General features: G+C 22.3%; 1 protein-coding gene across 4 annotated transcripts in view; it reads left to right on the forward strand.

The window, feature by feature from the left end:
* The first annotated feature begins 3,443 nt into the window (after positions 1-3,443).
* LOC122717655 (serine/threonine-protein kinase BRSK2) overlaps positions 3,444-13,702 on the forward strand; it is a 47,086-nt gene continuing 36,827 nt past the window's right edge. For all 4 annotated transcript variants that reach the window (XM_043941908.1, XM_043941909.1, XM_043941910.1 and 1 more), the window contains exons 1-2: positions 3,444-3,504; positions 3,572-3,716. In XM_043941908.1, the coding sequence (XP_043797843.1) occupies positions 3,617-3,716 (100 nt within the window). In that variant the 5' untranslated portion in view covers positions 3,444-3,504; positions 3,572-3,616. The remainder of the gene's footprint in view (positions 3,505-3,571; positions 3,717-13,702) is intronic.

Below are 13,702 nucleotides of genomic sequence, written 5' to 3' on the forward strand. Positions count from 1 at the left end.
ATGATCGATTTTTCTCGATAAACTCATTTTCTATTGAGAAAAAAAAAGGTGATACGTTCTGTACGATTTCTCACGAGTCCAATTTATTTTTCCTATTTAGCGCCATCCGATGGAAATTTGTTCTGAGGAAAACGCAATTACAGATTGTAAATAGATCCTTGACATTGTGAAATATTTTGACATGGAAGGTTCTTTGAAAACATTTTAATTTGAAGAAAATCAGAAATAATATTTAATAATTATTTTATACATAATAAAATGTATAATAGGTAATTAATTTTTTTGTAATATTTCATTGCCAATTTATTAAATATTCAAGATTAAATTGTACTTTTTATTTGTGATAAAAATAAGAAAAAAAAAATAATTATTTAGAATAAAATAAAAAATAAATTTATTTGAAATAATAATATTTACAAATTCTAAAATCTTATTTGAGAAACAAATTATTTTTCAAATGATTAAATACTTTATTTCAAATAATTTTTTTAAATTTTTTTCTAATATTTTTGCATATTTAATTTTTTATGACAATTTAACTTTACTAATATATCTTTAAAGAAAGATATATGAAATGTACATGGTAAATAATATTTAATATTAAGAGAGATTGGAAACTGCGATTAATTAAAATTTGTAAATTATTTCAGAAATTATTAATAAATAATAAAAAAAAATTTATATGTAATATAATTTGTATGTTAAAATAATATAAAGAATTATAAAAATATATATTGTTTTTTAGATATTATATTAATTTTAAAAAGGAATTATTGTAATCTACTAAACTAAACTAACTAAAAAAATTGTTCATAAATTTGAAAATATTAATATAATTTTTATAATTATTAGGATGTTTATTATAATTTTATTATAATATCTTTTATTATAATAATAATTTTTTTATGTTTATTTAATACATCTTTTTATCATTTAGTACTATAAGTTATGAATCATTCTTTTTTATTATTCTATATATGTACACATTCTCAAGAAAGATTGAATAGATTTTTAAATGAATATATGATAATTCGAAAAATTGGAAATCAATCGAAAATTTTGTTTACTTCTTACTTTAGACACAAACCACTAGTGACCACCCTGATACCGACGAGAATACATTGAGCCATGGCCTACCATATACGCTAAACCGAGAGAATCAAAGCTTTAACTCTCTCGTTATTAGTGATGGCTTCGATCATTTTATTTTTGCTCATTCTGTAAGTATTAACATTATGCGCCAAATAAATAAGAAACAACTAATTGTAAGTTAATTTTATGTATCTCTAGCGAGATATTTCTAAATTATTCAAATCTACATTATCAAATGCAAAAAAAATTTGTTTCGTAACTTTTATGTATTACTTATTATAAAGTCAAATAATAACAATGAATCGGCAAATGAGCGAAAATATTTAAAATGATTCGGTAAATTAAATTATATAAGAACTAAATGTATGAACACATATATAATAAAGTATTAAATACATAATATTCAAATTTAAAGTATTTCAAAATATAATTTATAAAAAAACAATAAAAAAGTTTTAAACATTAAATTCTTATATATAATTGTTAACGAATAAATTATATTCGACATTAATTTATTTGCATCATTAATTTATTTACATCATTAATTTATTTGAATATTCTTGATCGTTAATCAACATTTCATTATTTACAAATCTGTTTACAAATTTGTTTACGTAGAATTAACAATTTGATTAATAATCATTTTATAATAATCACTTTACTTATAATAGAATAAATCAATTTGTATATAATATGTATTAAATTTTATGTACCATTTTATATAACATTTTTAAAAATTCTATTTCTGTAACATATGAATGAATTTTTATATAATTTTCTTTTAATATATTTGTTAATAATATATTAACTCTAAAAATATATCAATTCAAAAATTAATTATCATAATATATAATAAAAATTAAAAAATAAATTTAAATCGTTTTCATTAACAATGTCATTATATTATTTTAATAACAAAAGTTATTAAAATATTCACATAAATAAATATAAATATTCACATAATCAATTTTTAAATTCATCATTTGCAAAAATAAGTTCTATCTTTCATCCAATCAAAATATTCAAAGCGATTTGTTCATTCCATGACATGTTCGAAGGGACTCGAATCTTTTGCTACGCACCACCGATTCACCCACTATCGAGGAAAGGGTGCCTGCAGGGGTGGTGACGGGTTTGGAGGTGCGCGCGCAGCTTACCCCCTCTGTCGGCCCCCGTGTAACACGTAATCGAACTGGGAGCGCCGCGGTTCGTTGTCAGCTCCGTCATCCGCGAACGAAGGGCCGAATCGTTGATGAAACGACTAAACGAAATATCTTTAATAAATCGGCAAGTCTCTCAAAACGAACGTATAACCGTGTCCAAGTGAAATATCGTTCGAATTCGTCCAATTGTAGTTCCCATCGAACCTTCATCGCTCGTTGAATCAAAAAAGGAATCTCGCTTTGGTTGCTGCCGGATATAGTGACATATCGGTGGTGGTGCATGAGTGCGCGTTGGGTGGAGGTACTTGCGGAGTGAAGGGAGTCTCGTACTTTTCTCTCATGGTGGTTGAACGTCAATTATACTCAAGAAAGAACGTCTTGCATTATAAAGGACAATCTCGAAACGAAAGTGGTCGAAATATCCGTATCATTTGGATTTTAACGTGATTAACAAACGCATCCAATCTTTCTGAACGAACAAACAACAAAGAGTTGATTGATAAACGTTTTGCGAAATCGAGAGAGCGGATCGTGGAACAGTGCACTCGTGAGGAGTCGACCTAAGTGTAATTCGTAGTGGTTCGATGGAGTTGCAATGGCGCCGAGCGCGACTCCGTCGAGGAGTGACTTGGTTTCGAGTAGAGTAGCCGGTGGTGGTCGAGCGACAGCGAGCTATTCACGTGAGCCTACCCCATGTTACTAGAACCGCCACCTCGTGATCGAACTGCCGATACTATTCCTCCGTACGAATTCTCTTTCTTGTTTCTTGGTGAATCGGCCGCCCATCATGAAAAGGATCCGCAAGAGGCAGCCGCAGAAGATCAGGGGCCGGTCGCGCGAGTGACAGTGCGTGCATGTGCGACAATCGTGTGGTGGTGGCAAATTTTCAGGTGATTTCTCGATTTCTCGATATATATCGAGATCGATCGTGCCCCTTATTCTCGTCGAAGGGACAATTATTCCCTTCGACGATCCGTTCACGACAGCGATCACGACAGCGATCACGCCACCGATCGCGCCATGCCGTGGATAACGCGATACAACGCGATACGACGCTTCGTCACAGATTGATCGTGACGAAAATTAAGGACAAAAGAGAGAGAGAGAGAGAAAAGAGAGAAAAGAGTGGACAAAAAGAAGAAGCGGAAGGGAAAGCTGGTGGAAAAAGAAAAAGGAAGTGGTGGAGAAGGAGAAAGAGCAGGAAATAAAAAAGGAAAGGAAAGGAGCAAGAGACCGATACGCTGGCTGGGTGGGTGGGTGGGTGGCGGAAGAGGAAGTTTGGAGGAAGTTTCTTGTCGGCAAACCTGTTTTTCTAGGATAATCTAGCCAACCTGGCGGACCAGGAGGAAAGTGGCTCGACGATGCAGGGCAAGGAGAGCCCCGTCGGGTCCAACACCCAGGAGACCCATCAATATGTTGGTCCTTATCGACTGGAAAAGACCTTGGGAAAAGGGCAGACCGGTAAGTGCAACAGATCTTTCACTCTCTTGTACGCCTCCTATGTATCTATAAACGACTATACAGCGTTAACGATAAATCGTTTGGAAGATTCGCCACGACACAAGGTCTGAACGGTGTTGCAGCGTTATTCGTTCGGAATGAACAAAAGACAATAAAGGACGAATAAAAAAAGTACCAACACGTTGTGATATTCTTGTCGTTTTTTCATACCGCTTCGTGTCTTTAGATGAGTTTAAATATTCAGTAAACTTTTTTATCGAATTGTAATATCTCGATAGTCTCGAAATTCTCGAAATTCTCGAAATTCGAAACTTTCGATATAAAATGATTATTTTTTTTAAATGTTATTTATTTTCTTAAAAACTAAAATTTAAGAAATTTTAATTTCTAAAATTTTTTGAATTAAATAGTAACAATAATCGTTTTAGCTTGCAAAAAAATTATATATAATATAAACTATTATAAAATAATGAATAAATAAAATAATGACAATCACAAAATAAATAAATAAATAAATAAATAGTAAAATAAAACTAAAATCTAAATTTAATTGAATTTATATTCTTACTTTAATCGTTTTATTCTTATTTTTAACCAAAAATATTTATTATCAATTAATATATCAATTAATTAATATTAATAAAAAATTTTACTCATTACTTTAACAATCTAAATAGAATTCCGATATATTACAAATTTTGATAAATCATTATAATAATATAATTAAAAAAAAACAAAATAAAATATAAAATATAACATAAATAAAAAATAACATAAATATATATGTGTAAATAATAATCATAAAATATAAATAAATATAATAATTATTATATATATAATTATTAAAATAAATATAATAATTATAATATAAATTATAATTAATATTACGGATTATCAAGTATGTCAGATTATTAAAATTTAATTAAAATTTTTTTTCTATTATAAGAGAATATCTAACATCTTCGATTCGCCTTTTTTTTATGTATTTTTATTTTTTTTTTTTTTTAGAATATCACATATACATATAATAATTATTTATAAAAAAACTATATTGTTCTATTTATATTATATCCAATGTATCCAATTTAATAATTTATAAAAATTTATATTTTTTATATAAAATAGAATTAATTATTGAAATCAAAATTTTTAAAATATCAGTATTAGACTTCAATTTTAGTGATTATAGTTATATTTAGTTATTATAAAATATTATTTTATAATAATTTGAATTATTAAAAAAATTAAGAATAAAAAAATAATTCAATATATCACATTAAAGAGAAAATTAAAAATTTTAAATTAATTAATTACTCAGAAATAAAAATTTGCATATTTTGTGGCATGAAAAAGATATTTTTATTTTTTTAAGATAATAAATATTACATTTGACGAATTTCAGATAAGTTTCAAATTTTCTAATAAAAAAACGATTTTGATCTGATAATTGATTTGAAATGATCTAAATGGAGAATAAAGTAAAATCAAGTTAAGAAAAAATAGAATAAAATGGAAAAATCTTTGATTAAAATAGAAAATAGAAAAAGATTATTAATTTTCCCTTCTTGTGAATCAGTTTGATATGCAAATAACGATTAAACTAAAATAAGTATTAATATGTAATTATTGAACGATTGAAATAATTATAATGATTGAATTACAAGTCATAATACACAATTCATCAAGTAACATATTGTATGCAAGTCTTTAAATTCTAATTTTGAACAATTTAACAAAAAAATTCTAAATTAATTCTACACTTAATATTACAATATGTCTAAAAAATAAAAAAAATTATTCTTTTACACTTTCCTGGAAATTTTATCTATCAATCATTCATGAAATTTTATAGGTTATGTAAAAATATTTTTCATAATTTTTCATTATCTATAATAGTTAATACAGTATATTTAGTATGTTTTAACATGAAACTATAATAAAACAACGATACTTTTCCAACATATATGCTTGAATTGTAGTTATATTTAAATTTTAATAACCAAAACTTATTTGCTCGTTCATTATATTCATATAATTTACTTTCTTATGATTATTTATAATAATAAAAAAGGAAATAAAAGAAAAAAATGAAAAAGGAAATTATTATAATAATATATACAATTGTAATAAGAATGCTTAAAGCAATTACAATAATAAAACTTTCCAAAAATTTATTTTTTGTTTTAAAATCCATACAATGTACAATGACATCAAACAAAGATACATATTGAATAATAAAATAAAAGAACTTTATAAATATCATAATATGCATATTATATTACACCAATTTTTAACTAAAAATATTCTTATATTTATTCTTATATATTCATATATTCTTATATTGTATAACATTCTTTCCTTAAAAGATATTTCACTATATTTAAATAAAACAGATATCTTATATATCATCAATGTCTATTATAGTCAAAAAAATAAAGAAAATTATTTAAAGATTTACCAATAATCATTCAATTATTTTTTTGATTAATATTAAAACATTATTTTGATTAATATTAAAACATTAATTTTATAATTCTATATATATATAATATATTTTTCTAATTTAGCTGCAAAATTGCTGCAAGATTGCTCTTCAATTTTTACTGTATCGTTACGTTTTGTTCGATCGCCAATAAAATCTCTGATCTGCAAAACCTCGAGTATATCTATATTTCAACACGATTGTGTTCGATACCAGCATGAGGGCGCTGCATACGCCACGTAGAATTTCATTGCGCGATTGAAAGACGGCGTAAAACTGGAAAAAAAAAAAAGAAAGTCAAGAGCTATATGTCCCCTTTCCACAGTCTGCCACGACCGCTTTTATAGCGTCGTCCTTTAACGTGTTGTTCCATATATCCCCAAAGCGGTCAGAAACGCGAAGAAAATGCATCTTCCCCGAGGAGAAAGAATGCGCTTTTCATTCACCGCGTATACAGTTTTCTTTGCTGCAAGCTTGTGACTGTTCCCGTGAACTCGGCCACGGCAAACAAAGCTTGATGAAACAATTGTCGACTTGTACTACGCGATAAACGAGTTGACCGATTAACACGTTTGTTACTATAGATCTTTAGTCATCATTAATCAACCATAGATGTCGCTAGTGTTTTTTGTTTTCGTAATATAGAGATAGATTTAAATAGTTTATTTTAAATAATAATTTATTTTAAATAAGTTTATTTTAAGTAATTAGTCCTTTGAATATTGTGATTCATCATCATTTAAGATAATGCATAAATTTTTTTGTAGTTATTATTATATTCAAACATTATTATATTAAGCTTTCATTTTTATTTTATTTCTTATATTTTTATTATATTATACATTACAAAATATTATTTGATATATATACATTAAATGAAATTTTTATATTATAATTTTCATAATATATATTTTCACTGTGTAATGACTTTGACGATATACAATATATTATAATATATTATAATATATATTATAATATATTAGACAATAATTAAGATTGAGGAAAATTTAAATTAATTTGAAATCAAATATTATAAAACAGAAGTATTTTCACAAATATTTTCATAAGCAAATATTTTAAAATTACTATTTCATTTAATAATTGAATTTAATATAATTTTAAAATATTATTATAATTAATTTTGGCCATATAAATCATTTTAAAATCAATATTTTTATTATAGCAAATTTATTATTTACAAATATTAAAGAATTTTAATTTGAAATTGCTTGTGCATGCCTTTATTCTTCAATCTATAAAGCGCTTTTTAGTTTTTATTATTTATTTTTATTAATACTCCTAGAAGATCTTTTTTTTTTATTTTTTAATTTGCAATAAGCCATAAATCGTATTAAATCTTTATATTATAAAGTTGATATGAGATATATCGCATATATTTAATTTTATGCTTATGTTAAATATTATTTTAAAATGCTATTTCGTTAATATTTGAATTGCAAATTAATTTTATCGGAAATAGCATTCTAGAATAATATTTATTATTTATTAGATTTAAAAATAGAAAATAATGAAAAAAAATATAAAGATATAAATTTTAATATAAAAATTTTAATATAAAAATTAAAAATATTATATTGAGTTCATATACATATATGTAGATTATACATTTTGTATATTTTTTTATATAATATAATATAACATTCAGTAATACATAAATAGTATGACTTTAATATATATATCATATTATAAAAAGACAAGATTAGAAAATGTTTATTTAAAATATTATTTTTTTATATTTCAATAAAATTATTTATTTCAAAAATTTTTTTTCTAGTCTAAATAATACCAATTATTTATAATAATAATAAATAAAATATAATAATGAAATAATATATTTCAATTAATATTTATATAATATTTGCATTATTTAATATTTATTAAATTATTTATTATTTAATATTATGTAATATTTGTTTATATTGTTTTTTGCTATATTTATAGTCAAGATATGTGATTATTTGGTATCTCGAAATAACATTCAATATAAATATTGAATAATAAATATGATGATAATTATAGTAAGCATATAATAATTAAGAAATAATAATAATATAAATATTAATAAAATTATTAAGAAATAATAATAATATAAATATTTAATGTTGCAATATCAAATTGATATTTTTATCAAATCAAATAATAAATTACAACAGCAAATAAATAATTTATTTTATGAAATATATATTTGTAATAAATAAAATATTTAAATATAAATATATATTTACATTAATTTAATTTTCGTATGAATTATTTTATAAAATATTATTCAAGAAATAAACTATTTTTTGGAATAACTTTAATATAATTTTAAAATACTGTAATTTGAAAGTTTCTCAAAACGAGTTTATGGATTTAATATGTATTACAGGCTTAACAGATTAAAATTCCAGAAAATATTTATTTTATATTTATTAATATTTTTATTAATAAAAAATATGGATATTGACTAAGATACATTTGAAATATTGTTTTAAATAATTTGAAATAGTATTTCAAATAATATAATTTCATTAATATCCATAATTCTATGTTTAAGAATAAATTATTAGAGTCAGGTTTATATATATATGTATATATATATATAATTTAATAATTATTGTATATAATAATTTATAATAGATACAATATTATTATTATATTCTGTTTCTACTAATTCTGTTTGAAATTATTTTTATTCTTTTTTTGATTAAATAAATAATAAATTTGAAATAAATAAATAATCAAATAATTTATAATTATTATTATAATTATTATATTATTATTATTAACATAATTATTATATTATTATTAACATTATTATTAACATATTAAAATTAATATTATCTATATTTACAAATTACAATTACAATCAAAATTAGATTCTTTAATATAATTATTTATCAATTTCAAATAAATCTAATTGGTTATCGTGAAAAGACGATAAAAAGAATGTTTATTGAGAATTAATTGAAACAACATTGGAGGAAGATCTTTTATGTTTAGCTTTATTCTTTATGTTATTTTAATTGATAAAGTTTGTATAATTTAATTAAAACGATACATTTCTATCTAATTATTTCTAAAAATCTAGTTATTTCCTAGTTATTAAAAAACTGGCTAAGATATCATTCAATGCAGATTTTCATCAATGAAAACATTGTATAACTAAATAGTGGAAATAGTATATAAATTCGGAAGGAAATCTATGATTAGCTAATGCTTTCGTTATAATAATTACAATAATATGACAAAATCAGTGATGACTAAGATTGCAGAAATTGAAATTTTTATGAACACAAATAAAAAAATGGAATTTAAATAAAAATTTATTTTATTTTTTACTCTTTCTTTTTTTTTATTTTAATATATATTAAATTTTAAATATTTTATGCCATTTTATATATTATAATAGGGGTATTTTACACATTTTTATATATTTATAAATTAAATATTTCATAAATTGTAATTGTAAAAAATGTATCATTTTAATTTTACTGATAACTAATATATTATTCGAAATGGTTCTCAATTTTTTTTGGATTTAGATATTGTAGCTTTTAAAATAAACATTTTATTTAAAATTATTTTAAATATATTATTTTAAAATAAGAATATATTTTGATATATATTAATAATTTATTTATTATGTTATTAATTTATATATGTTAGTAATTTATTACTTATTTAAAAAGGAAAAAATATTACTATAAATATTTATAATATTAAGATATATATTTTAAATTTATTATAAAAAATTATTATAATTATAAATTTATTATAAAAATTTATTATAAAAAATTTTAATTGTTTGATCGACTAGTCCATTGCATAAGTTGCATTTTTTAAAATTATTTATGCAAATACTAATAACTATTAAATATTTTTTATGTGTAGTAAAATTTAAAAAAAAATTTTACGTCATATTTGTATTCTAACATATTGGTTCGTATAAGGAATGAAGAAAAGTTTATGATGGAGGGTTTACAAGGTGGGTTCATGAGAAGCGTAAGCGTGACCAAGCACAATTAATGATCCGTAAGCGCGACCGTTCGACACGATCGTTTTATGACAATATAAAGGAGAACATCATGTGCAACGATCAATTAACAAAAAAAAAATTAATTTTGGAAAAAAAATGTTTCTATTATATTAATTTTAATCAAATTTAAAAAATGAGAATACAGAATGTGATTTCATTAAAAAATGAGAACAAAATTTGATTTGAAAAAAGAATTTTGTCTAATTTTATTATTTTTATCTCATGAGATTTACAATGGACCTAATTGAAATATTTTTATTTCAGTGATATTTTACTGAAAAATTGATTGATTTTGATATTTTGACAATTGATATTTTCTGAATGTATATTATTTTCTAACATTAAGCATTTTTTTAAATAAAAAAGAAAAATAAAAAAGAATAAATAATTATTTTAAATAAAATGAAAAATAAATGTATTTAAAATAAAAATATTTGCGAATAAAATCATATTTGAAAAATAAATTATTTTCAAATGATTTATTTGTTAAATATTAAATTCTTTTAACAAATAATAAATAATAAACTAATTCAAATACAATGTAATTTTTAAATACAAATAATATTTAAGATAAAAATAAAAAATAAAATGCAAATATAATAATAATTATTTAAAGAATTTATTTCAATGACTTGTTATATAATATATGCATATAATGTAAAAAGATATATAAAAATATTTTATGATTTTTGGTAATATTGCAACTGATATAAACTTTCATTTTATTCTATAATATTTTATCTGCCTATATGTGTTTATTTATAAGTTAATTATAACTGAAATCGATTCATTTAGTCTTATTTTAAAAAGAAGAATTTCAAATATTATTAATAAAAGTTTAATTATTTATTAAGATTAATATATAAAATTAATATATTAATAATTAAATTAATTATTAATAAAAAAGAAAAATCAAAAATAATGAATTTTTAATCACAAATATAATAATAAAAGTTTAATTAAAAATTAAAAATATTAAAATTTTATCAATTTATTAATATTAAGTACATTTCTTTTCAACTTGATTCTTGGCCCTCTTTTTTTTTTCTTTTTTGCTCATTGTGCTCTTGCTCTTCTCGACAAAAAATGTAAACTCCAAACTCCAAACCACATCAGAAGAATCAATATTCCTATTGATTGATTGTAAAACTTTGATCTCGAATCTTTTTTATTCGTCATGAAATGAAATTGTCCATCGTCAAACATGAAACCAGCTCCTGCATATAAGTACGCGTACACGCGGCACTTTGTCGACAATCGATTAAGACATTTTGCAAGCGGAGGTTATATTGCTGCCTAACCTTTGATTCCGAAGTCACGCGCTCCAAGATGAAACAGTTTCAAAGAAAAAGACAGAGAAAGAGAGAGTTAGGGTATAACACGACAAATCGATGCGATCGAACGTTATGCGGCAAAACGAATTCGGTATTCATGTCGATCCTCACGATATCATTCATGTCTTTAAGGTCATCGCACATATAATAACACAACATATGAACTTCACCAGACGGACATGAACATGTGCAGAATGTTGATATACTCAAGAATCAATACTAAAGGTTAAAATAAATGTAAAAATTGATATAAAAAAAGCGGTTTAGATTTATTTATTAAGTTATAAGCAATTTAAGTTTGCATTAAATGAAGTGAAATGGAGATAGAATGAAGTGGCAATATAAAAGTGATATTTCTTCTGCTTTTATTTCTGTTTCAATTATAATTCAACGTGAACTTGAACTACTTAACTTAATAAATAAATCTCAATCAATATTTTTATACACTTTTATCTTTATTTTATCTTTCAAAATCGAAATTTTAATATATATTATATCATATAAATAGATTGTATAAATGATAATATTAGTGATTTATTTTTTATTGTTTTTTTACAAAACTTCTATCAAATATTTTTTATATTTTTCAAAAAATAAGATCAAACATGATATATTTTCAATTATATTTAAAAACAAGAATGAAAAAGACAAGACATATGTATTTTCATATGTCTTGTGAATGAATATAAAGCTTTTATACATAATGAAATGAAAAAATATATAATAATTTGTAATTTTTTTAACAAGAAGTGTATTTTATAATAAAAACTGAAAGAATCATGTTAAAAATCTAAAAAATTTAGTTATTGTTAATTTACAATTATTTACAATATATTTATAGGAATTAGGCATAATATATTAAAATTATTAAAATAAATAAAACAATTTACAAAATAAATAATTATTTCAAATAAAATATGAAATAAATTTATTTGAAATAAAAATATTTACAAATTTGTATATTTTAAAATTTTATTTAAGACATAAAAAGTCAAAAAAGAATATGAATATATATTTATTTATTGTTAGATTTAAAAAAAATAAGCATTTTTAGAAATTTCCTTGTAAAAAGACCATTTTATCATAAAAAAACATTCTCATATTTTCATAGAGAAATTAAATACTAAATAAAATAATAAATATTTAAAAATAATTTTTTTATTTTCATAATAATATTATTTAAAATAATATAAATAGAAACTATATATTTGAATAATTATATAAATAAAAATTTAATTCCGTAATATCCAATAACGCTTACTTAAATAAATAAAAATCCAACTGTGACAACATGGTTGATTGTCACAGTTACCAATCACAGTAGTGCATACGTATGTATAATCAGACAGACTACTTACGTATAAAATAACGGATATATGGATTACATATCATCCCATAGAAAATCAAAAATATTTAGTGAATTATTCACGATCGAAAATAGGTATAACAAATATGTAAATAATTTAATATCGTTTGCCAAATTTTTATCATCGATCGTAAAATATAATAAATTAATAAAATTCGTTCGTAAAATAAAATTTCTTCGAAGATTTTTATTTTACGCTCTATTATTCTCTTCCATGTTTCTCGATCAAGAAAATTCGTCGGATATCGATACATCCTTGTCCTCCTATAATATCCTCGATACATAGCAAATCTCCGAAGGTTGCGGTGTGACCTAATTTTCTCTTCACTTATCACAAATGATAAAATATTCATAAAAATGAAATAATGGATAAAATTTAACTTTATTTTAAATCTTTTCATATCGAATTATGTTCGTTTTTATCATTCGTTTTCAATTACAGAATTTCATTATTTACTTGAACACTTTTTATGAATATACATATATATATCGAGAATCACTCCACTAGGAATAATGACTTTGGAGCTAATGAAGCAAATAATTTTATACGCATAAAAATATAACATTTTCTTCAAATGGCTTTCGATTCATTTTTCATTTTTCATTAGTTTTCATATAGTCATCTATAGTTATTAATAAAGATGAAATTCTATATCTTTAATTACTATATATGATTATTTTTATACATCTATCTTATAAGGAAGTTTACTTAACCTAAAAATTTTTATTTTAATGAAATTTAATATATATACAGAATAATATACA

Source organism: Apis laboriosa, unplaced genomic scaffold (genome assembly GCF_014066325.1).
Source record: "Apis laboriosa isolate Shangri-la unplaced genomic scaffold, ASM1406632v1 scaffold56_cov145, whole genome shotgun sequence".
In the NCBI taxonomy this organism is placed as follows: Eukaryota; Metazoa; Arthropoda; class Insecta; order Hymenoptera; family Apidae; genus Apis; species Apis laboriosa.